At 40.1% G+C, this 22,839-nt stretch overlaps 1 protein-coding gene across 1 annotated transcript in view; it reads left to right on the plus strand.

Moving 5' to 3' along the window:
* CARMIL1 (capping protein regulator and myosin 1 linker 1) overlaps positions 1-22,839 on the plus strand; it is a 193,631-nt gene that overhangs the window by 58,962 nt on the left and 111,830 nt on the right. The window contains exon 4 of the mRNA XM_018069977.1: positions 20,710-20,760. Within this exon, the coding sequence (XP_017925466.1) occupies positions 20,710-20,760 (51 nt within the window). The remainder of the gene's footprint in view (positions 1-20,709; positions 20,761-22,839) is intronic.

Here is a 22,839-nt window from a genome sequence, read left to right on the forward strand (position 1 = left end):
CTGAAGTTGTTTCTTCCTGTCTTGGAGGGAATTTTATGCTCTGGGATAAGTATTCTGGCTGCATAGGTGTGACTGCCTCTCTGTGCCACCCTCAAGATCAGAGGTGAGTAGGGCATTTCAGCTCTACACAGCCCAATGCCACACATTGGGTTTCTCTGGTTGTGGTAACATCTAGATGCAAAGGTGTGGGGATTCACACAACTGATTTAAAGTCAGGGGTGGAAGAGCATAGCTGATAGCTGGTATGTCTTTGTAACTACTCTTTTGGGCACTTCTTTGCTCAGGCAGCAGGCATCAGACAAAGCCAAAGCATGGAAGTTACCTGGCCTCTGGAGTGCAAGTATTTCACGGTTAGTGGGGCAGCTGGGCAAATGACTTAAGTTGCCTGGTGTCTCCTTCCTCAGAGGCATGGACTTGATACTGTGAAGGGTGTGGACTGCAGCTGACTTCCCCAGTGACTCTGCTTGTCTGCTGACAGTGTTGTAGATGGAAGATAAATTGCTCATCATTGCAGTCTGACAGCTGCCTAGAGAGCAGAGTAGAATTAATTCCTGAAGTTCTTTCTTAACCATTTCATTTACCTGGGTGGATTCAATTCGTTACTGAATTTCTATCTCCTTTACAGGAATTAATAGTAATATAATTATCTCCCTTATTTGTTTCATGTACTCTCAGCATCCTAGATAACACAGTAAGTATGTTGTTGTTTATGTCTCTCAGGAAAAAAATCTAGATTGTTAAAATAAATAGTAAATGCAGTCTTACTCTGTTTGGTAGATGCTGTTGCCTTGGGCTATGGCTTATCATTAACCAACCATGAAAACTGTGCAGTTTTCCATCTTTGCTTTTCATCAGGTATATTACCCTTCATATTATGTATCTACGGGTTTTCAGGGCAGTAGTGAGTCGGGTATTTGTGTTTGCGTATTTCTGGTGTATTTACAAGAACAGGGCTGTTCTCTGATGGTTGCAGACTCTGCAGTTGGGTCTTTTAATGTATGTGTGGACAGCTGCACTGTAAGTAAGAAAATGCCCTATTCATTCGGCAGGGAGATTTGCTTACCTTGTATTGTGCCATTCAGTTACCTATTGAGGTGTTGCCCTGTGAATGTGCTGTAGTAACAACAGGCTGTTGGGAAAGCAGGTAGCAAAACAATAGCCTGAAATAAAATACTTTCTGGAGGCCTCTCAAGGGTGGTTAATAGACAATTCCTGAGCTTTTAGCTGTTAAAAGTCTTCTTGGAGCTCCAGCCAAGTTACAAAACATGTTTTGTCTGGCAGTAGTATGGATCAGTGAGCTAAAGGGTTATGAACATTTAAAAATTCCTTTCTGACAGAGTTTGGGCCCTTATTTTGGAAAAGCTGTTGAGAGAGTATGAAGGAGGAAGGGCTTCTCGCAGGTCTCCATCATAGGAGTTTGATAGTTAGGTAAGTGGGGTTTGCGGTATGTATTTGTTGTTTCAAACCTGTATTTCTCTGTTTTGGTTTTCTACTGATAAGATTCATTATTGGTTGGAGAAGGCTGCTTAGCTATTTTATTTAGGATGACCCCAGCCTTTCAAAAAAGAGAGTATGGAGTCCTGGGAGAGAGGCCAGGGAACTGCGGGTACCACAGGCTGCGACCAGGTCTGAGCAGGAGCAGGCAAGGACCCACTGCTAAGCTTGGGAGCTCAGAAGGTTGCACCAGCAAGGGCTGGAGTGCAATCCAAATGTGCAGACTCCAAACAATGACGCTGTGGCCACCTTTGCTATTTTTTTTTGAAATTGCATATGGTGGTACTCTGTGAATGTATAAAAAAGAGACCCTGGAGAACATTGTGCATTAAAATGTCTAGTTTTAGGTTGTCATTTGTTAGAGTATTTTTCTGAAGATAAGACAGTTGTTTTTTTAGGATATTTTTTGTTTATTTGGTACCTTGAATGGAAAAATTCTTTTATAACATGGAACTTCATTACTGTGTACAGTTCTGGGACAGATACTGTATGTTGTCATGTTGCTCTCATTGGAAAGCAAACATAAATATAGTTACACCACTGTTAAATGCTGTGGCTAACCTAGTATTACATACTGTTTAAAATTTTGTGCAGCCAAGCATGTTATCTTTCACTGAAAGAAAATTTGTTACAATTTTATTTTAGTAATCAGAAACGGTTTGCTAAGTGTACATGACAAATGGATTGCTTCTTGCAGTATTGTGAAGAATATTGTAAGAAATTCTTGACAATGCTTTCTGCTCCTTTAGTGCCAAAGAAGTCCTGTGGAAAAAAAAATCTGTGTATCCTTTTTGTGTATTTTCTCCCTCCATTGTATACCTCTATGTGTGTGTATGGGGAGGGAGACAACACCCAATCTGAAAAACATGCTTGTTTTGTTTTCCTCTGTTTTGTTGCCGATGACTTCAGAAGTAAGAGGGCTGCTTTCATGTTTTTCTCTTTTTATTTCACCAGCTGAATAGCTATCTCTACTTCTGATTGTATTAGATAGGGGCCTTTTCCTCTCTTACTCCAAGTAGACACAATGTCTTCTTCCATGGTACTGTGAAGTTTATCATGTAGGTGACCTCTGATTTTTAATTTGCAAGCAAAACAAACTTTGTGTGAGCATATTCAAGCAACATGAACCTTTTAGAAAACTGTCTTAAGTACAAATGTACTTATCTTGGCTGATGCAATAGCTAGATGGAAGCAGAAAGAAACCACTTGTTTGGAAACCACTTGTGTATTTGTGGATAACAGGAATGCCAGAATTACAGCCAACTTGACCAAAATGACATACTTTATATATGTTAGGGCATATGAATGAAGCATGCTACCAAGTTAATTTGCCCAAAATGGGAGCTGATTTTACAGTGAACTCATTTCTTTGCTTCAACCTTGTTGAGTTTGCTTTTTAATTCTGTGAATTAGCATTAATACACGTGGGAGGACGTTTTCTTTGGATCCTGCATTACATTATTCTGAATTGTGTAAAAGCCCTGTGAGAGGAGTTGAATGTCTGTCTCCTCATCTACCCTGTTAATGGGCTTTGCAGTATGTATTTTTGCACCTATTTGAAGCAGTGATACTAGTTTTCCAATTACTGTTCGAGCTCTTTGACTGTGCCGACAGGTAGTTATGCAACATGTCTGAGTTGCTTCCTTTTTCCCAAGAGTAAGCAAGGACTAACAGGACAGGTATTGGCTTCTTTGTGCAAATTAACTCTTAAACTGAAATTTGGAGCTGTGGATACTTTGAACAGGTCCTTGACCAATGAAGATGAGAGGCTACTATCTCTTAAAGAGTGGATGGGTACTAGCAGTGTCAAGAGAACTGGATTTTGTTCTGATCCTTTTGAAAAGTTGAGTACAAATTCGTATGGCATTTTTCATCCATTGTAGGAAGAGGTGACTTTTATTTATTTAAGGTTAATCAGCTGAAATGGCACTGATTGTTCTAGTGTAGGGGTTAAAGAAATACGTAAACCCTCATGTGTGTGTTTGTTATGGTGCTACTTGGGTGCCCCAGTGATCTGCCCTACCGGCCTCCAGTGTCTCTTTCTCCTTTAGGCACCTCCACCATGCCTGTGCTACTGCACTTACAACAGGGAGCATCTTTGCCAGGTTTATCAGCAGAGGCACCTCCAAATGAGGCATCTGTGTTTGGTAGAATGCTTTACTGTGAACTGCCAGGTGGTAATTACCTGAGGGAAGGGCTTCCAGGGCAGGGTCTATGTATCTAGATCACAGGATGACTCAAAGTCATAAAGCTGTGGTGCATCACTGGCTTGTTTAGATACTTAATTACATTGCTCTAGCTCTCTGCTCTTTCCTACAATAATAATACCCATCTTATGTCTGGTCTTTTCTAAAGAAAAGTTAGGATAGGCTTCTCTTCTGTCTTTGGAGTTTGTCCTGTCGACAAAAAGCAAAAGGGGTGGTAGTTAAAATCATGGAATTTGCCCACCTCTGAGGGAAGGCCCTCCTTCCAGTACAAAATGGCTAGCAAACTCTGGCTGAGCCAGCTGTGCCAGTTTTAGGAAGTTTCCATCCCTGTTTGCCACCTGCCCCTTTGGCAGAAATTCCGGCTCCCCCAGCCGGGTTGGTGACATAGACAAAGCAATACGTCTACATGGGGTGCTGGAGGACTGACTCAGTGTGCGTGCATGTGGTAGCCCCCAGCCTGGCTGAGCAACCTGAGCATCTGTGTGGCATTGCAAGTGCCCTGCAGTGTGATGGAACTGGGGAGAGAGTGGGCTCAGCCTCTCGGGGTTAGCTCCGTGGTTATGCTGGATTAGGTGTAGTACGCGGCTGCATCCTAAGATTGCATTTTGGCACGTGCATGGAGGCTTTTCACCTCTAATTGATTTCCCTCATTTTCTTGCCTGCTTTGTGTAAGTGTGACCTAGAACATGAAGTGCCAAGGCTGATGTAGTGCTCTTTGCTCTGCAAGCAGTCTTATGTATTATTCCAGGGTATTAATTTAGTTCCCTTTTTTTAATTAGGAGATTTTTTTCCTCTTGGGTTGAATGATTTAGATTACCTGCTGCTTATCAATGGTTTAGTGGATGTAGTTGGATTTTGGAAGAGAGCAGTTTATATGCATAAAAGAGGAGGAAAGAGATTCTGCTTCTAGTGCTGGTGGATCATCTTCAAATATTTGTGTGACTGTAGTTAGAAAAAAATGGCACCGTATATTTGTGTTACTGTTGTAAAGCTCGGTGTCTTTTTCTTTAGTGTCCCAAGCCATGTATAGCTCTTGCCTTCCTTCCCCCCCCCCCGAATTTATGCTTTAATTAATACCTAGAGTGAGACAGAGATAACTGTTCAACTCTAGACTTCTTTGGGGGTGTGTGTTATATAGATTTGTTGACTGTATTTTGATAACAAAATTGACTTCTGCAACTATACCAGGAATGTACCAGTTCTATGGACTGGGGAGATAGCTTTAGCTGTAATTTTTAGTTAGTTGATTTGGTTTTTTTAAGGGATATTAGCTTTTAAGTCTTATCCTTTCCTTCATAGTTTTCAGAGAGCCTCATTTGTTTTTAGTGCCAAAAAGTTTCTCCCTTCTCTAGTATTAGCAAATTAAACACAAATCAGTATGGTTTTGTCACTTCTTTAAAATTGTTGGTTAACTTACATTGTAGACTCTCTGCATTAATTTATTTATTAGAATGAACCAGAAAAATGCTTGAAATACTGCTCCATTAGAAAAGCACTGTTAATTTAGGCATATAAATCACAGGAGTATATGCACTGCAGGGGATGTTATTTCAAACTAATAATCTGGAATAGAACAGCACCACTTTGTTTAAAGGAAGTATGATTCTGCAGCCATCTATGCATTTGCTACTGAAAAGGGATATGTTTATAATATCAACAGAGTGAATTTAGAGAATCAAGTCACATGCCATGGTAAAAGTGACCTGGAAAAAAATATTTTCACAGTTTTATGTTGTCACTGTTTTTCATTCATTACACATACACACATCCCTGACTGAGATGGTTTTTGTTTTGTTGGTTGGTTTCAGAAGCCTCCTGGCTTTTCCTAAGAATTATTTAGTGTCCCAGATCTGCCAATTATGAGACTCTCAAGCTATGGGCACAGAAGCAGAGGGATAAACCTTCAGGCAGAAACATGGTGCAAATAGCACTGAAGCAGCTGTAGACAAAAGGGCAGGCTGTGCATTTGCTAACATAAGAATTGAGTGCACTGGAGTTGCAACAAAGGCATATGAAAGGTGACAAATTTAGCCCATGGTAAACTTGCCTGTGGGAGAGAGCTCAGTCCCTGCTAAGTGTCAGGTGTTCACTGTTTTTAATTCAGGACAGCTCCACTAGGCACAGATTAACCCTTTTGTGAACCTCTTTCCTCGATCTCTATAACCCACATGCATTTGAGTTTCTCTGGTCATGCTGTCTGATTACACTTGAGGGACAAAGAAGCAAAACTTGGTAAAATATTAAAGGTATGTAAGGTGCATTTCTTCTGTATTTCCATCCCTGTGCTGATGCAGGTGAAACCATGGATGCTGAACATCTGGATATCATGGCACTCTAGGTTTACATGAACTCAGTAGCCAGAATCCAATATGGCTTGCATGAGTTGCATGTCAGAATGCACAGCGTGTCTCAAGCATGTTGACTTACTGAGCACGAGCAGAACAGGTATCAGTAGAGCAGCCCAGGCTTTCCAGATGCATTCAGTGTGCTATGTATGAGTGTAATCTTTCTTGTTTCTACATGGAACAAATCTTCCAGAACCACAGTTGAAGAAGGTGGTCAGCCTCAGCCTAATTTTTCTTCTTACAAGTTCTTCTTCAGTATCTGCAAGCTACCAACAAGTAGCAACTTCAGACAGTATGCATAAAAACCACTGTCCTTACCAATGAAGACTTATGTGGGATATTGAAGTCTTTGGACTGGTTACACAGCCTTCTGGAAGCAGAAACATGGCAAACACTAGGGATTGAGAGAAGAGGAAAAAAAACCCGTGTGTTAGTCCTCAAAATTGGATTACCTTGGCAATTGTCACGTTCTGTAGTGTTTTTACTTCGCATTAAAGCCTCTTTCTGGTTTGATTGCTGGGAAGTATCCATTTCATATTCCCCTCCCCAGGAAGGACACCTGATTATGAGAGCTGAGGCTTGGCCCTCTCTGGTTGTGTATTACATCACATCTCTATTCAGTGACCTCACTTTTACAATGCTTGTTTACCTATTTCATCTGTTGCTGCACTGGCTCTATGCAGGGCTTCTTGAAGCCTGAGATCTATAGGCTTTGACCCCTTTGGAGGGAGCATTATTGAGTACCAGTGTTTCAGGCAGCTGTGTTTCATTCGTCATGTGTTTATAGTGACATGATCATTACAACCAGGGTCAGATCACATACTGTGGACCTTGAGGAGCAGAAGGTTATGTTTTTCTAACTAATTTACTAGGCTTCAGAAACTTCACAGAATTAATTGCTTTGTACCACGAGTGGGTCAGTGATATACTTTGTATGCTGTTATGTGTTTTCATGTGGCTGCAGGAAAAGTGAAACTGCCCCCTCACCCTTATCCACTTTTGCAAAATTATTATTTTAAAGCAAAATTCTTCTGACTTTTTATTAGCAACCACCACAGATGCTTAGCTTCTGAAACTGCTCTGAGGCATTAGACTGAGGAGCTGAGGTTACAGGCCCCATGCTGATGTTGTTGGATGAAGCACTGTGGTCTTTGTCATGCAAAGAGTGGGCATAAAGATATATTAAGTTAAAAGCCCGGAGTTTGGCATCTGTACTCAAAAGGGTTATATATACTTGCTTCCAGCACCTGCGTTTTTAAATTAGGGCCTTAATTACATGTCTGTGTATGATAACAATTTCTGGGAGTGGCCTCATTAAAAATGTACTTTATGATCATGATGATGTGATCATTTGAGGCAAAAAGCCGGGTTTTGTTTTTTTTTTTTAAATGGATTGGGCAGTGAGCACTGTTGCTTTTTTAGCTTGGGAAAAGTAGTGTCTCCTGGAACTTCTTTATTCACCCTGGAGTAGATGTCAATAGAGTGTCCCATTGTTTCCATCTCTCTTGACCACTGCTTAAAGAGAAATCTATACCTGAAGATAGAAGATCTCTTAATTTCTCATCTAATTTATGACCAAGGGGGAAGTAGGGCCCTCTCAGAATTGGTGGGAGCTCTACAATACAACTGAATTTGAAAAGTCATTCTATCACAGACACATTGACATGGATGTTTTCTTCTCCATGTCTTAATTTCTTGCTGCACTTGTGTGAGAAATACTAGGATTTAAGAAAGGGAAAGAGAAGATATCTATACTCAGTCTGCAAGAAAATAAAACATGATAATGTAGACAAATTGAGTGATCAGAAGACCCTGGCACAGAAGAAACGGAATATAAGACTGGGGGTTTGTTTTGGTGTTGCAGTTGCGGAAGGAGGTTTGAGGTTTGATTGCTTTGTTTTACTGACATAATTCATGTTCTCATCTGAATAATGAAGTTAATTGTCTAATAATACAAGTGTTTGTGTGTGGGCAGAACTCAAATCTTCAGTGATGTTCTGATGTCTTCTGATGCTCTGTTGGGTAAAATTTTGTGCAAACCTGCTAACAAGAAAGCGATCATTTATTTATGGTGTGTTTGGGAACTTAGCCATGTAATTTAAAAACTTTACAGTGATTTCTTTAAAACTTCTAATTTTAGTTGTACAAAACTTTGTGTTGATATAAGCATGAAAGCTCAACAAAAGGAAAAGAAAACATATTTAGAACTTTAAGCAATGCAAGATCTTGAGAAGAGATGATAAACAAGAAGTGGGTAGAAAAGTCGTGATTATACACAGGAATCAGCCATTTAGGCAGCAGAACTGAATGACATTTTCCTTTCTGACTTCTGTGAGAAGGCCAGCAAAATTGACTGAATCCAGGTGAATTTATTGAAGTGGTTGCTGGATGATGTATAACTACAGCAAATCAATGTTACTGTGAACTTAGGCTAAGAATGGTACTCACACAAGAAGCAAATTTAGCTAAACTGGGTGTATACATTAATGTGATACTTAATAACTGGGTGAGCTTAAAGTTACACTTGCAAGCCTTGTTCTTACAAACTAAACTGAGATGGACTGTCCTTTAACGGACTAATACTTCACTTTCGCTCTGTAAACTAAGTAATAAAGTCTTCTCTGAAGTGAATAGTTGGCAAGAAAAGGCAACAGTAGCAACTGCATGGAGCTCGCCCAGGAAACTGAACATTGGTAGTAGTTTTTTTTTTAAGGAAAAGCACTTGCACATTGTTGTGGAATATGATTAACAATGTTTGGTTTTGTTTTTACAGTTAAAAAAAATCATCCAACCAATCAAAAAAAACCCCCTTCACTGGCATAAAGAATCAAAGAAACCACAACTTCTTACAAAAAGAGGAAATAACAACAATACTTCGAGATGGTTGACAGTGGTTCAACATGATTATAGCATGGGTTTTGTCTCACTTATGTTGACTTTAAAGCTGTGATGATATCATGTTGGGATTAAAGTCTGTCTGTAGTAGAATAATGACCTTTGGGGCCTTTTTTTTTATTTAGGTACTGCCTAGCTTAAGAACATAATAAAGACACAAATTGTATGCATAAACACCCTGTGTCAGAGTCGAAAAGGTAGAGCATGGGAAAGATATAGCATGAAAAAATTTTGTCTGTGATATGTTGAATTTCAGCTGAAGGCTTCTCAGTACATCTCAAATGGTAGGTGAGCAAGTTGTTTTTCAGCCATGTGATTGAATAGGTAGAGATAATAGGCCAGGGGATCCCATGCTTGAAAGGCATTGTCTTCTTAAAGTTGTGTCTGTTTTAATTTTTCTCTCTGTTTTGATCACCAGCTGAGCAGTTTTGATGGCAAGAGCGTAGTGGTGCTTGGAAAGAGCCTAGAAAAATGCTTAGAAAGGGCATGCAGTCAGGATACCCACTGACTTATCTTATTCAAGGAAGCTTTAAAGTCCCTTAAAACCAGGGTGTGACTGACAATCGTGTGGAGTTGGGTCTAGCCTGAAAGGCCTGCCTATGGAATGGGGAAGCTGTTAGGCAGTTAGCTCTTCTAGAGCAATATGTTGCTGTGCCTCTGATGGTGTTGGTAGCTGGGCCATATTGCTGCTAAGCTGACCTTGGTTTGCAGTCATGTATTTGCCTGCAGAAGAGGCTGCCTTTGGTTGTGCTGGTGGTTCAGTGCTGGTGGCACATGGGTCTTAGGCTGTGGGGGAGTGGTCTCACCACAGTAAAAACTGCTGCTGAGCTGGGTGAGTGCCCACCTTTCCTTCTTATTTGTAGACCTATAGCAGCTTTTTCTCTGTCAGAAATTCCTTTAAAAACAAAATGTTAATGTTTCAATTACTGTTTTTGAAGCTGTGTTCTGTCCTTTACCAGGATAATTTTTAGGGTGTGTACAAGAGTGATCACTTGAGATTGAAGCCTGGCTTGCAGGAATTGGGTCTTTAAGCTCCTGAGGTTGGGGATTTTGCCACTAGCTCCCAGGGGGCTGCTCAGCCCAGCCAACACTGCTGCTCCTCATGGTGCTCCATGAGCTCCTCATGCCTTGTGTAACCCAGCAAAGAGCTGTGGAGAGCGGATTGACTTGGTCATCAGAAGAGTTTAAGTAGTCCCAGAACAGGCCAGGGAAAGGATTGTCTGAGAGGAACCAAAGGCTTGGCTGCCTGGAGAGTGGGGGCAAAGAGCAAAGGCTGTTCTCAGGTTTACTTTCCTTTTTGGCAGACTGTACTATACCTCCATAGTGAAAATTAAGATAGTCCACAAATTGAAGAGCTTGCAAATCATTATTCTGGATAAAATGATAAAGCCTAGAAGGATCTAGTTCACTTGACAGTTCTGTAGCTTGCTCTGACAAGCTGACTCAGTTGTGAATTCACAGTAGTGAAGTAACCTTTTAAAAGCTCTATTCCTCTCTGTAAGATTCTTGTGTTCTGAAATGAGCAATGGTTAAGCAGCATTAAGTGTATGGATCAGTGCTTACAAATCCCAAATTCACAAACTAATTGTTCTGAGAAACAGTTTGATTTAGAAGACCTTTGCATCAGGATCTTGTGAAGGCTTTTTGGGGAAGCAAGCTGATTTTTTTGCAGATTTTCGGAGACCATAGGTAGCTTACAAACCACTGAAATTTTCTGTATATCTAGAAGCTATCTACTGAGTGTTGAGTACAAGTGTAACAGTTATACTTAACTCCTAAGTTTGAAGAGCAGAATTATTTGTTGGGTTTGCATTCAGTGGCTTGTAATTTCCTTTTTTTTCTGAGCCTGGTTTCTGACATTTGTTTTTGGAAGTTTGTTTTCCATTTGGCTGTTCAAAATTGGTGTTCTCAGATAAATGGGGATATTTTGTTACTACATGCAGTTTGTCAAGTTAATATACTGTATAAGAAGCTGTACAAGTAACACATAGGCAGTATTAGCGTGATACATTTAAGAATCCTCACAAACCCAGAAATTATAAAAATGGCTTTTATATTGGATAGGAGCATATTCATTTTTAATAATGAACAACATTAGATAATTGCCATCATATGAGTTAAAAATCAGCACAAAGAATAATAGCCCTCCATCAATGGTTATGTAGTGAGTTTTGCCCTGCATATGCAGCTTGCATTTCTTAGGCAGACAAGACAGTGTGCATGTTAGGAGTAGGCTGAAACTGCCAAGTATTTTTTTTGCAGCATGTTGGAGGCAAAATTGCTTGTCTGGAATGTGGCAATTCTTGAATTTCTGTCTAGGGGAAAGCCAGATTCAATCAGCTGTGTCACTGCCCAAAGCTGATCTGGCCTCTGGGTTTCCTGCCTGCTAGATATGGAGTGGGAGCAGGGGGCAGGGGGTGGGGGTGGGAATTCCAGTTGGGATTTGTTGTCTAGTACAGAATTTCCCTAAGAAGGAATCTATCCAGCTTCATGCACCTGCATGACAAGGGAGTAGGGACATTGTTCACACCTCAGTTGTTTAATTGCCCTGACTGTAAGAGTTAAGTGTGTGACAGAGAAGCTTTCATGTGTTTTCCCCAGGAGATGATAGTTACTCATCAGCTAAACTGTTGGATGGATGGTCGGCACTGGGTAAGCCAGCCATTTTCAGCTCCCACCACTTGATAGTGGTGGATAGATGGATACTATGGGAAAGCTCCTTACTGCGAGGGACCTCTCTTTCACTTCCCATTGCATGTGAGGATAGCAGTGGGCATTCCAGCCCTGCTTTCTTGTGCAGAGACAGGAGAGTTACTTGCTCTCTTCTTGCCATTTCTGAAAGATGTTTTAAACTCTGAAAGATTTCTTTAGCAGAGGAGAAATGTGAAACACTAGAAATAAAGTAGCTGTAACAGAGATCGTCTTATAAAATGTAGAACAGTATAACAAAATATCTGAGTTTGGGGACTGGGAATATAGTGGTGACTTTTAAGGATTTTAAATGGCCAAGTAGCTGGTTCCAGCACTCAAGCACCATTCCTCTCTTGAAAGACTGATGGTCTTAAGATATCAAAATATATGAAGATGAAGACTTACAGTGTAGCTCAAGTAATTAGGGATGGAGAGGTTGTCACAGTTGTGTTAGATACAGCGGGTACTTTGTGTTTTACAGGTGATAGAGATGGAAAAAAGGTTCTGTGGGGAAACAAGAGGAAGAAAAGGAAATCAGAGTGCACCTGAGGACAGCAATGAGGCTCCTACAGTAGTGTAGAGGAGCAGAGCTTGAGTGAACCCCTCTGGACCTAATGAGGAAGAGCATTTTGTCTTGCACCTGTTTCTTTGGGAAAGGTGCTTAAAGGTTTTTATAACTCTCCACCCATTGGTTTGGATTTGGGTTTCAACTTGTATGTACCATGGAGAGTACACAAAAGACTTAATTCTAGAGATTTATTAAGCTGAAATCTTTCTCTGGCCCTTAGCTCCTGGGATGGTCCAAGGTCAATGTTTTTCAAACGGTGGTTTATGGCAGTGGGTATTGAGGAAAATTTTTTAATGTGTTATTTATTTCATTTTAATATTAAGTGGAAGTAAGTGCATCGCACTTTGCTAATTAAATGTTTAATCTTTAATCATTTAATTGTTGGTAGCTAAAAGCAAATACAATAGTTATAAGAGTTTCTTATAAAGTGCTTGCATTGTGGATCAAATTGCATTTCCTCTGTACCTGAAGCTTTTGTTTTGCTTCCTGGTTTTTAAAGTTCTTCATTGTGGTTGCTGTGACACACTTAGAGAGCAATCCCGTCAACAAGGATCACTGCAAAATGTTTAATCTGGCATTTCTAAGTGATGAAATTAAAGAAGATAAGAATAAAAGCACTGGAATAGCAAAATCTATTTCCAGTTACTTCTGCATAGAAACAGCATCATATGCAGCAGACCAAAATGCTTCCAGTTGTAACTGCTGTCCATAAACACAGAAAGAAGCTCTGTGTAGGAAGAGGGAAGGTGTATGGATGTTCCTTATTATTAACACCATGGATAGGTAATGGGAGGGCTTTTTTAAATGATACCTGTGTGCTCTTTTTTCTGATGGAGGGAAGAAGCACAAGAGCGTAAAAAAATTTTCTCGGAAAATGCTGGAGCCCAGGGCCTTTTGAAGTTGACGGAATGTTCTCAACCGGTAATTTAGCCAAGTATGGGGGGGCTAGAACATTGTAAAAGCCTGGTACACGGGGAAGGTATCCTGCTGAGACACTTTGTAACCTGAATTGTGACAGTGAATCTGTGTAATGGCTGTATACAGATAAGAATGAAAGTGGAGAAAAAAATTTGAAATAAAGGTGTATTCACAGTAATGTGCTAGTGACCTATTTATGTGTAATGTAGGTACAGAGCAGGAAAACTGCCTTTGGGGTGATATGCCTCATTGATGAGTTACAAGTGAAGGTATGTGGTTGAACGTGCACCCCTCCCGCTCCCGTCCTCTACCCTGACTGGGGTCAGCCCAGGCTGGGTCCAGTGCTGTGGAGAGGACTTTGTATTGTTGGAGTGGTGCTGCTTTCTGTTTCCTATTTTCATGACTGAGAGCAGGCTTAAGTGTTGCGGTAAGTAGGTCTTCTGGTATTTAGTGCTTTACTTTTAGGTTTTTTTGTTGTTGGGAATTGCGTGGTTGTGAGCAGAATGACGAGGAAGTTTTGCAGTCCACAGGGGATTGCGATGGCTTTAGTGCACTGTATTGGATGTCTCTCACAATGTCATGAAACTCTGTTCTGTGACTGACTGTTTGGAAGTACAAGGGAGCCTTGTGCACATACACAATAGATGTCTGCCCCTCCACAAGCAACTCTGGTTAATGGAAATGATAAGATACAAAACTTTTGAGCGTAAAGTCTCTAAAGCAAGGGAGTCCCAGTCTGCACCACCGGTGATCAGGTCGCAATCTACTTCAAGTGACAGGGGTTGTCAGTTGGGGTGTCCACAGCTCCTGTTGCTGTCATTGGTAATATCTGACCAAAGGTCAATTTCTGTCTCAGTTTCTTCTGAAATCCCACCTTTACTGGAGTTTGCTCATTGCAGACAGGGTTATAGCAAGTGTACATGTTTCTTTGTGCTTCAGGTGTTAAAGAAGCACAATTTGATTCATATGTCTTTTGTAAACAGTTTGCAGGGCTAGAACGCTGCTTGTAGGTGGTAGTGGAAGTGTTGTGAGTGCTGTCAGAGGAGCTAATGAACAAATTTGGTTTAGTCTGGAAATTCTGTCTTAATTTGCTGATAAACCTCCAAGCTATGTTGTTTCTTCTCATACTCCAGAATTAGGGCCCTTTTACTCAAAGCTTCTCTTTCAAGCTTTGTCACTTCATTTTGCCTTTTTGTTTTAGGCAAATCTCTGCGTGTCTGTGACTTGATTTTCATCGATTCTGAAATGAGGATAGTTTTCTTTTAACTGTCTTCTAGGCAGGGCTCGTTCATTGTTGCCTGTGAAGTAGAAACTGCTCTGCAGATTTGAACCGCTCTCCAATGCTAAATAAGCATTTCTGCTAAAAGGGTCCTGTAACTTAGACTGAAAGGGAAATTTGTGTGAAGCACTCCGTTGTGCCATCTTGTGGTGTCCCGTGTCTTGTTTGGTACATTAATATAAAGGTGCTTCTCTTCTCTTTAAACACAGCAGATTTATTGCCAGCTGTTTTGATATCTGAGCACACATTTTTTGTAAAAAACCTCAACATTTCAACTAAAACCTATTCCCTATACCATCCTTTGCTATCCAGAAAATATGGAAATTGGTGACCCATAACAGATCAGGCTTGAGTTTTTAATGCAGTGTGATGGAAAGAAGGACCAGGGAAAAGCTGTGCTCTGCACAGCATGCCAGTGGCAGGCAGGCTTGCTCTCTGTCCATGGCTCCACTAAGGGGACCTTGCTGGGGCACCGGGAAGCAGTGGTTGACTTCAGGAATGATAATAGAGAAACATGCAACAGAGCAGACCTTCATGGGGATGACTGATGTAGTTACTTGAGCTGTAGAGCTTGTGCAGGAGAGAATTGTACTGATGCAAATAACAGCTCTCCTTTCTGCTGCTGCTGGTCTGCTCTGGGATGTGTTTTGGTCTTTGGCTGGCCCACAGGCACCAGCCACTTAGGCAAGCCTGGGAATGTGTTCAACTTGGCTCAGGGAGGGAGAATTTTTTTTTAATGTGTGAATTGAAATACACTAACCCTTTCAAAAGGGATCTTCTCCAGCTCCAGAGACTATTTAAGTATTGGTGGATAAATAAGTAGATATTTGGAACAGGAGTGAATAAGGTTTGTCAATGGGTTTATCATAGATTAGACTTTAAAAGTAACTGAAACCAAATGGTTAGAGACAAATTCAACCTCAGACAACTGAGAGGGCTGTGTGGGTAAAGGTGGTGATGCTGCGAGCCCTCAGATTGGGGTTGAATTGGGCTGCTTTGCTGGTGTCAGCACCCTGCAGAGAAACCCACCATATGCCAAATGATGCCACCGTTTCAAATGATGCAGCATACGTGTTTTTGTTGTGCCTGAGCTAATCAGCCCTCCAAAAAGCCCTTCAGGATGTTAGCTAGCCTCTTTGTGTAGGGAGGCTCAGTGCTTTTAGCAGGAACTGCCTTGCTCAAAACCAGCTGTAATATCTCTAACATGTTGCTGAAAGGGGCCTTTTATCTAATCGAACTCCAGTTGCTTCAGGATGAAGCATTTACAACATCAAGAATGCAACCTGGGAAATGAATGGTCGATCCTACAGGGACTGAGGGAGACTGGATGTTCTAACATATATTGATTCATCCGTATTTGAACAAAACAAAAACTGTATTAGTGCTGCTGCTTTACCTCGCATTATTGTGTGTACATTAGATATTGAATTAGCAGTAGCAATGGAAAGCTTATGATAGAAATCATAAAGCAACTAATAAGGGTGGAAACTTAAAAATGATGATGTTTTGGATAATAATGGTAATGAGTAATGATAAAAATAGGGATGGTATAACTAAAAGGTATATACAGAAAAGCAACTGTCTTCTGGTTTCAAGGCATTCTCAAAATTATGGCTATCTAAATCAGAAAATTTGTTCCAAATGTCTCCTTCCTCAAGGAAGAGACTGAATCAATTTTTAGGCTGACAAAATGGCAAATGCTGGGGGCAAAAGAAACTACAGTGGAAGGAAAGGTACAGAGAGTGTATTTTAAGAAGTAAAATTGAAGCAGTTGATGAAAAAAAGGACAGAGTTGGTTGTTGGGGGGGAGAGCTTTAAAGTGTCAATCAGTTTTCAGCAAGAGGAAAACATTTGTTTAATCCACAATTTTTTTGAGATTTTAGGAGAGGGGAGTTTCAAAACATCTGTGGTAGTGAGTGGAGTGAGCGTGATGCAACTTCCCACGGCCCATGGAGTGCTGAGGTGCTTCCATTTTGTTTCATGTTTAGTCACGAAGCCGTGTATGCTCACTGTGTTTTCCAGAGCTCTTCATTCCTGGGCATTTTAAGAAGGGTAGTACTGTTTTTTAAAAGATTTTAATTTGCTTATGAATTTGAAACTGCTTTGAATACAGATAAGGTGGCTTGAGTTGCTGTGGTCTGTCTGGCAAAATAGATGCAATTAGCACAGAGCTGTGTTACTCTAATGATCTTCCCAAGAGTGACTGCCAGGTAGGATGGCTGGATTAACCCAGTGGAGCCCTGTTGATTTAACTTACAGTGCTGAAATGGATAGTAAGGCTAGGATTTGACAATAAATCACAAATACTTCTGTATGTTTATGTTTTAGTGATATACTCACTGAGGATCTGTGTTCAAATTAGTTTTATTTACTGAAACAGATTATTTATTCTGGTAAATTGAAGATGACCTTGTAGGTCATGAGTCTCTGGAGAAATAATTTGCAGGGTAGGTTTTTGGTAAATGTTTCAAAATTTTGACTGGTTTCATGTACACTCTGAGCAGTGTAGGGAGCGTTACGGAATTTGGAATGATAAAAACATTAAGAAATCATCAACTCGGGTGTATGTGTGTGAGTTGGAGTCATTTAAAATTCAAATCATAATCCTATTTTATGCTTAAAAAAGACAGAGTAGGAAGACAGACAGAAGCTGCTGTTAACTAAATATAATTCTCTTTTATCATCCCTTCCATGGAACAACAGCCAGGTTGTGTACCCTGTATAAAATTTGCCTGGATGTGCTCGCTGCCATCATATCAGTACTTGCAAACCTTTTGGCTTACATGTGTGTTAAAGTGTGAATCAACTCCTAAGTGTCTTTCTTTACCCTGCATGTGTTTATCTTTTGATGGCATCTTCTAACATTATTAATGATTGAATACTAGTGACCAAACAAAATGGTTATGGAGGAGTGGGGCTGTGACGCATTATGTAGAACAAGTCAGATCATTTTCTTATCAGATGATAAAGTGAATTATACACTGTGCCCAGCTGACCTTCCTGATAGGTTGTGAGCCAAGGGAGTGCTTTGTTCAGGGTTGTCCCCAGAATTAGGGGGTCTGCTCCTCTGAGTCTCTGATTTTCAAAGTGCCTTGGATCATGAAGCTTCGCCTGTACTCAAGGTTCTCCCGGTGCAAAAAGAATGTAACAGTGGCAGAACCTTCTCAGTAGAGATGCTTGAGGATTGCTAGAGAGTAATAGTGGCTGCTTCTGCTTTTAGTTTCTTTGTATGAAGAAGTTAAAAACTGCAAGAAATCTAGAAGCTTCTGAAAGCCCTAGATAATTGTGCAATTGAGCACACACTTGTTATTCATGTCAGATGAATGCACAGAGACCTGGGTCTTCCTTCACAAAAATAACTCGCTTCTTAAAAGGGGACTTGAGCTGACAAGTGTGAAAACACCTCTGGTGCCTCTGCCTTTGGTGACAGCATGGTATGTCGTAAGCAAAAGCATGGAGTGATACGATGTTTTAGGTAGTCTGTAATATGTGTTCTGTTGCCCTTGCAAGTACTAACAACCATGCAGAATCCTATTGACAAAGACATGGGTGAACCGATATCTTAATGGCCATTATTTGTTTATGCATTGCAGCCTTATTGAGGAGAAGGAGGTCGCTGAAAACCAATCATATTTCACAGCTTATTCAGCAAGTCTCAAGTTGAATCAGGGTACAGGCTACTTTGTTTCTAAACGTGAACAAAAATGGTGATGTTAAAATGCAGATGTTGCATAATATTTTGAAAAAATAGAAAAAAATCAGAAAGCAGTAAACTAAAACTGATCCTCTCAAGGGTCATGGTGCATACTCATGGATTTTAGGAGCTAAAATTGTGAAAAAAAGCAAAACCTCCTCTTAGCCAATTCTGCCATTGTAAAAAAACCATAATTAATAAATAAATAATAATTAAAAAAATCTAGTCCTGCTGTTGTCAAGATGGGGTATTAACTTTGCAGTAATAATTGACCTTGTCTTCAATTGCTTTTATGTGAAAATCAAACTCTTACTTGTTTGTGACAGTCTCAACTGTGAAAACTGTAGAAACCTTGGTGTTATGGGATTAGAGGGCTCAGGCTTTTCTTTGTACCATTTTGTTGCTCAAGGTTAGCTCTTTACCTGCTGAGTGGGGAGTATCATCTTACAGCAGTCCTCTCCTTTGTATATAAATACATCTTAAGGTAAGTGGGTATTTCAGCTTTGTTGGTTTTAGAAAGATCACTTTGGGATCATTAATACATCTACCACAAGAATATATACTGGCATGTGCTCTGTTGGAAATGCTTTTCCAACATAATTCTGTTAGAGCCTTCTGGTTACCTGGTTTGCATTTAACTTCGTTATCTGGACTGCTCATGTGTACTGTAATCATGTTAAATCAACCCTGTCAATGCTCGTAAAGTAGCTTGAACCCATATATGCAAGCAAATGTTTTATAACAAGACTGTGTCATGACTTTCCTGCAGCCAGCTGTCCCACTGTGGTGGCATACACACGAGCACTGATCTCTCTAATGTTGTAGACCACTACCTAGAAGGTAAATATGGAAAGCAGTTCATCAAAAGGTGTCCTTTTCCCTGACTGTCCCACTTGTGCACCTGAGATGTGGTGACCAGAAGCAGGAGAAGCTGTTTGCAGCTGCTCTGCCGGCTGCCCTGGAGCGATGTTTTTGGTGATACCAGTGCAGGGAGAGGGTACCTGATCACCTACCCCTCTTCAGAGCTGAGCAACTTGTTTGTGGGTGGGTTTGTGAGTGAGTTTGTGAACAAGAGGGGCACTCTTACTGATAGTGAAGCTATTTTGTGAGCACATAGGGGTGTGATCTTCCCCAGAGGGTCCCAGGAGAGTGGTGTGCACCAGCTGTGAGTGGCTATCCTGAGGAGGTGGGTGAGGGAGGGGAAAGATAAGGTTTTATTAGTGTGAGAGAGAGCCACTGTCAGGCTCAACTGTGGTTGTGCAGTGAAAAAAACCCTCAGGTAGGCCCTTCCCCTTTCTTCTCTTTGTGCAGGATTGTAGAAGACATACTTGGGATAGGTGCAGCTAGGAGGAAAGCAGAAGAGATTCTTTCTCCCCCACATGTGAGCAAGATGAGGCAGGTCTGTCTGACAGGGCCTGGACGTGCCCGGCAGCATAAAGGGGCTTCAGTGTAGGGCTTAGCCTTACAGTAGGCATTGGTTGTTTTACAGTGGTTTGGCTCTACATCAGTGGTAACCAGAGCACCAGGTCTAATCACATCAACCCTGAAACAATCTGCTAATATCCGACATTGGTACAGAACTTGTGCTTTTAAGTTTTACCAAGGTGTGATTCAGCTGAGATACTAAAGCTGAAATCCAACCTTTGAAGTGTTTGAACAGTGTTCAGAGCTAGCTGCTGGCTTGCCCTCTCAAACTAGTTCTCCCTCTCTGAGCGAGGAACACGTTTTTTTGTCAACTTGATCACCTGATGTTGGATAGTTACTGAGCAGAACTGAGTTCAGGAGGTCCTAACTCTGTAAAAAAACTCTGCACATGCTGTGGGATTTTGATGCAGCATTCAAATGTTTCAAAGTTTGTTTCTTTTTTTCTTTTTTTTTTTTTTTCTGGAAAAAGATGTAGCCAATAGTACATAATTCTGTAGGCAGGTGAATCAACAAAGAGTACTGTAGTTTTGCCATATGAGTCATCCCTTTTGCAAAGTGTAAAATCTGTGAGTGGGATGTGCTCCTGGAGATTGGAGGGACATCATATAGAATTGTTATATTTTGATTGGCACTAGCTTCCAAAATACAAGTTTTGCTGTGTTTTCTTACCAGAGTTACTGGTCTCACTAGTCTAACTGCGTTTTTGCTGGATAAAAAATGAGGGTGGTATCAATAAGAAATCTTTGTATTCTTGCTCTAGAAATGTACCAAATGTGTCCAAAAGAAAATGTTTGCTTACGGTTTCTTACATCACCGATAACATCATGTTGTGTAATTTTTTACATTTAAAGACATCCTGTGTTCCTGGTAGGACTTCTTATCCTTGCTTCTTTTTAAAATATCACTAAGATTGCTATTACATGTTCTTGAGAGATTGATTAAACAAATTTCTTCAGTTCAATGGTGTGCTAACTAGCTTGTAGCTGATCAGATTGTTGAAGTCTCTTCATTGTCTACTGGATCTGATTGCAGTTTTGCTTCCTTCAGTGTATGACAGCAAAGGGAGTCTATACTCAGTCTGCTAGAGGCTTTTTGCCTCTGGTTTCAGGATTTTCCTGGAAAAGAATCTTTAATAATATTAAATATTTCTTATAAATTCTGTTCTTTTTGTTTTTTTGTTTTGTTTTCAATAGGTGTTGGCATCATGTCGGGCATTTCTTTTAACATCCCGGATTCCCACCAAGGTAAAATCACTGTGCTTCTGTAACTGTTCTGAGATTTTAGATACAAATGTAAGCTACATAAACTAAGTAGCAAAAATTTAGCGTATTTTAGTTATACTGGTACATCTGTTTAAAAAAAAAACATAATTGAGGGATGATAAGTTGCATGGTCTTGAGTTAGAGTGATGCTTCCATTAGTGTATGCCTTAAATGAATTTGTCAATACATACATATATATATGTATATATATATATACACACCATTTCAGAGGAATTTTAACTTCTAGAAATGCAGGTGGCTGAAGAGTTATGTTGTAAACTCCAGCTTGAAGAACTGTGAAATGAACCTGATTATCTTTACAGAGGGACAGTTGATGTGCAAACAAGCTGATGGCATTCCCTCTAGTGTTTGTAGTGTCAAATAGGATTATATTTGATTTGGAGGTAGAAACTGTGTTGAGTTTTATTAAATTCTGTTGTTTTCTAATGATTTCCGTTCATTTTGAAAAGCATCTTGGCAACCTGCCTTGCCAATGCTGGTGAATTATTTTTGCTATGCCTGTGACAATTTGTAGTGATTGTTGTAGCAGAGAAAGATAATTTCCATATAAATAAAAGTGACTGATGTGGAAGAACATCTCTTGTCCAGCTTGGAATCAATGAATGAGGACTTGGCACATATCCTGTTTTGTTGTATTTTACACATAAGTGTGTGAGTATATATATACTTTATAGAAAAAACAGAATCAATAAATTGAATGATTGATACCAGATTTTCAGTTATGGCCACTGGTAAATGTGACCATCCCTACCTGTAATTTGAAGATGCTGACTGACAGGTAGGATGACTGTAGCTTGAATTTCTGCTGAAACTTATTTTCCTCAGTTGATCACTGTGTCCCTGCAGCACAGATGTCTCTGGTTGGTTGTCTGTTGGCTTTTGGATCACTGCAGTTTTCAGCCAGGGCTTTTAAAGGCAAGGTTTGGTGACTGCTTGCATGGAAACATAGATGCAGTTAATGAACAGCTCAGACATCAGTGCAGTGGCATCATGATAGACAAGTGGTGATCATGATCTTGTTAAACGATAGTAAAGCCGTTGTAATTCATCAAAAAGCTCTTGAAGGCTGGGGCTTGGAATACTAAGTGATAACTCTAGGTCTGGTTTAGCATTTCAGACAACTCTGAGAACTCCTTTTATTAAATAGATTTACATTGTTGAAAAACTTGGTTTAGTTTTCATGAAAATCTAGAATATGTATTCTGTGCTAATAGAAGTGTGACTCTAGGGATAGAAGGAAGATGATGAGAAACTGTGCTTATGATGTATATTTCATTAAACTTTGTACATCTGAACAGCTGTTAGGATGGTTGAAAATGCATTTCTACTAGGGTTAGTGAAACTTATTGAATTTACTAATGTCTGTAGTATTTTCAAAAGCTGCTCAGAAACTTTCTGAGCCCGATAGCTTCCATGTAACTGTCAGGCAGTAACTCCTAGAAAGACAGCTGAGAACATTGAGCAAAGACACATTATTTCTTTCACAAAGTTGAGGGGAGAACTTCTCACAAAATTACGCACACCAAGTGATGACCAGTTCTGACTGACTGTTATTGCTACGTTCAATTCCAGACTTCACTTTTCCTTAAACAATGATGTTGAGATGTATCTACTAAACAAGGACCAAGATTAAAATTGATTAACTACAATATCAACTAACATTATTACCATTAAAACAAAGATATTACAATAACTGCCTCTTAACTTCACACTCGGGCCCAGTCAGTTCATTCCCACTAATCTAGATGGACTGATAGGGAAGGAAGGGCAGTATTCTTGCTAGAGTCCATATAAACCATAATTGCAACATTAGTAAATGTTGGGTGTGTTATCAATCACACAAATAAGTGTATGAAATATTTGTGGGAATATAATTCAGATTTGTGAATGTATTCCTAGAGCAACTTTCATTAAGTTTTGGCTGAACAAATTGAACATTGTGAAATTAACTGTCTAGGTAACTGAAGGGGTCCTAAACGAGAGGCACGCATAACCTTTTAAGAGGATTTTTAAACCATATAATTTTCAGTAATAAATGAG

Source organism: Manacus vitellinus, unplaced genomic scaffold (genome assembly GCF_001715985.3).
Source record: "Manacus vitellinus isolate BGI_N305 unplaced genomic scaffold, ASM171598v3 scaffold_17_pilon, whole genome shotgun sequence".
NCBI classification, from domain to species: Eukaryota; Metazoa; Chordata; class Aves; order Passeriformes; family Pipridae; genus Manacus; species Manacus vitellinus.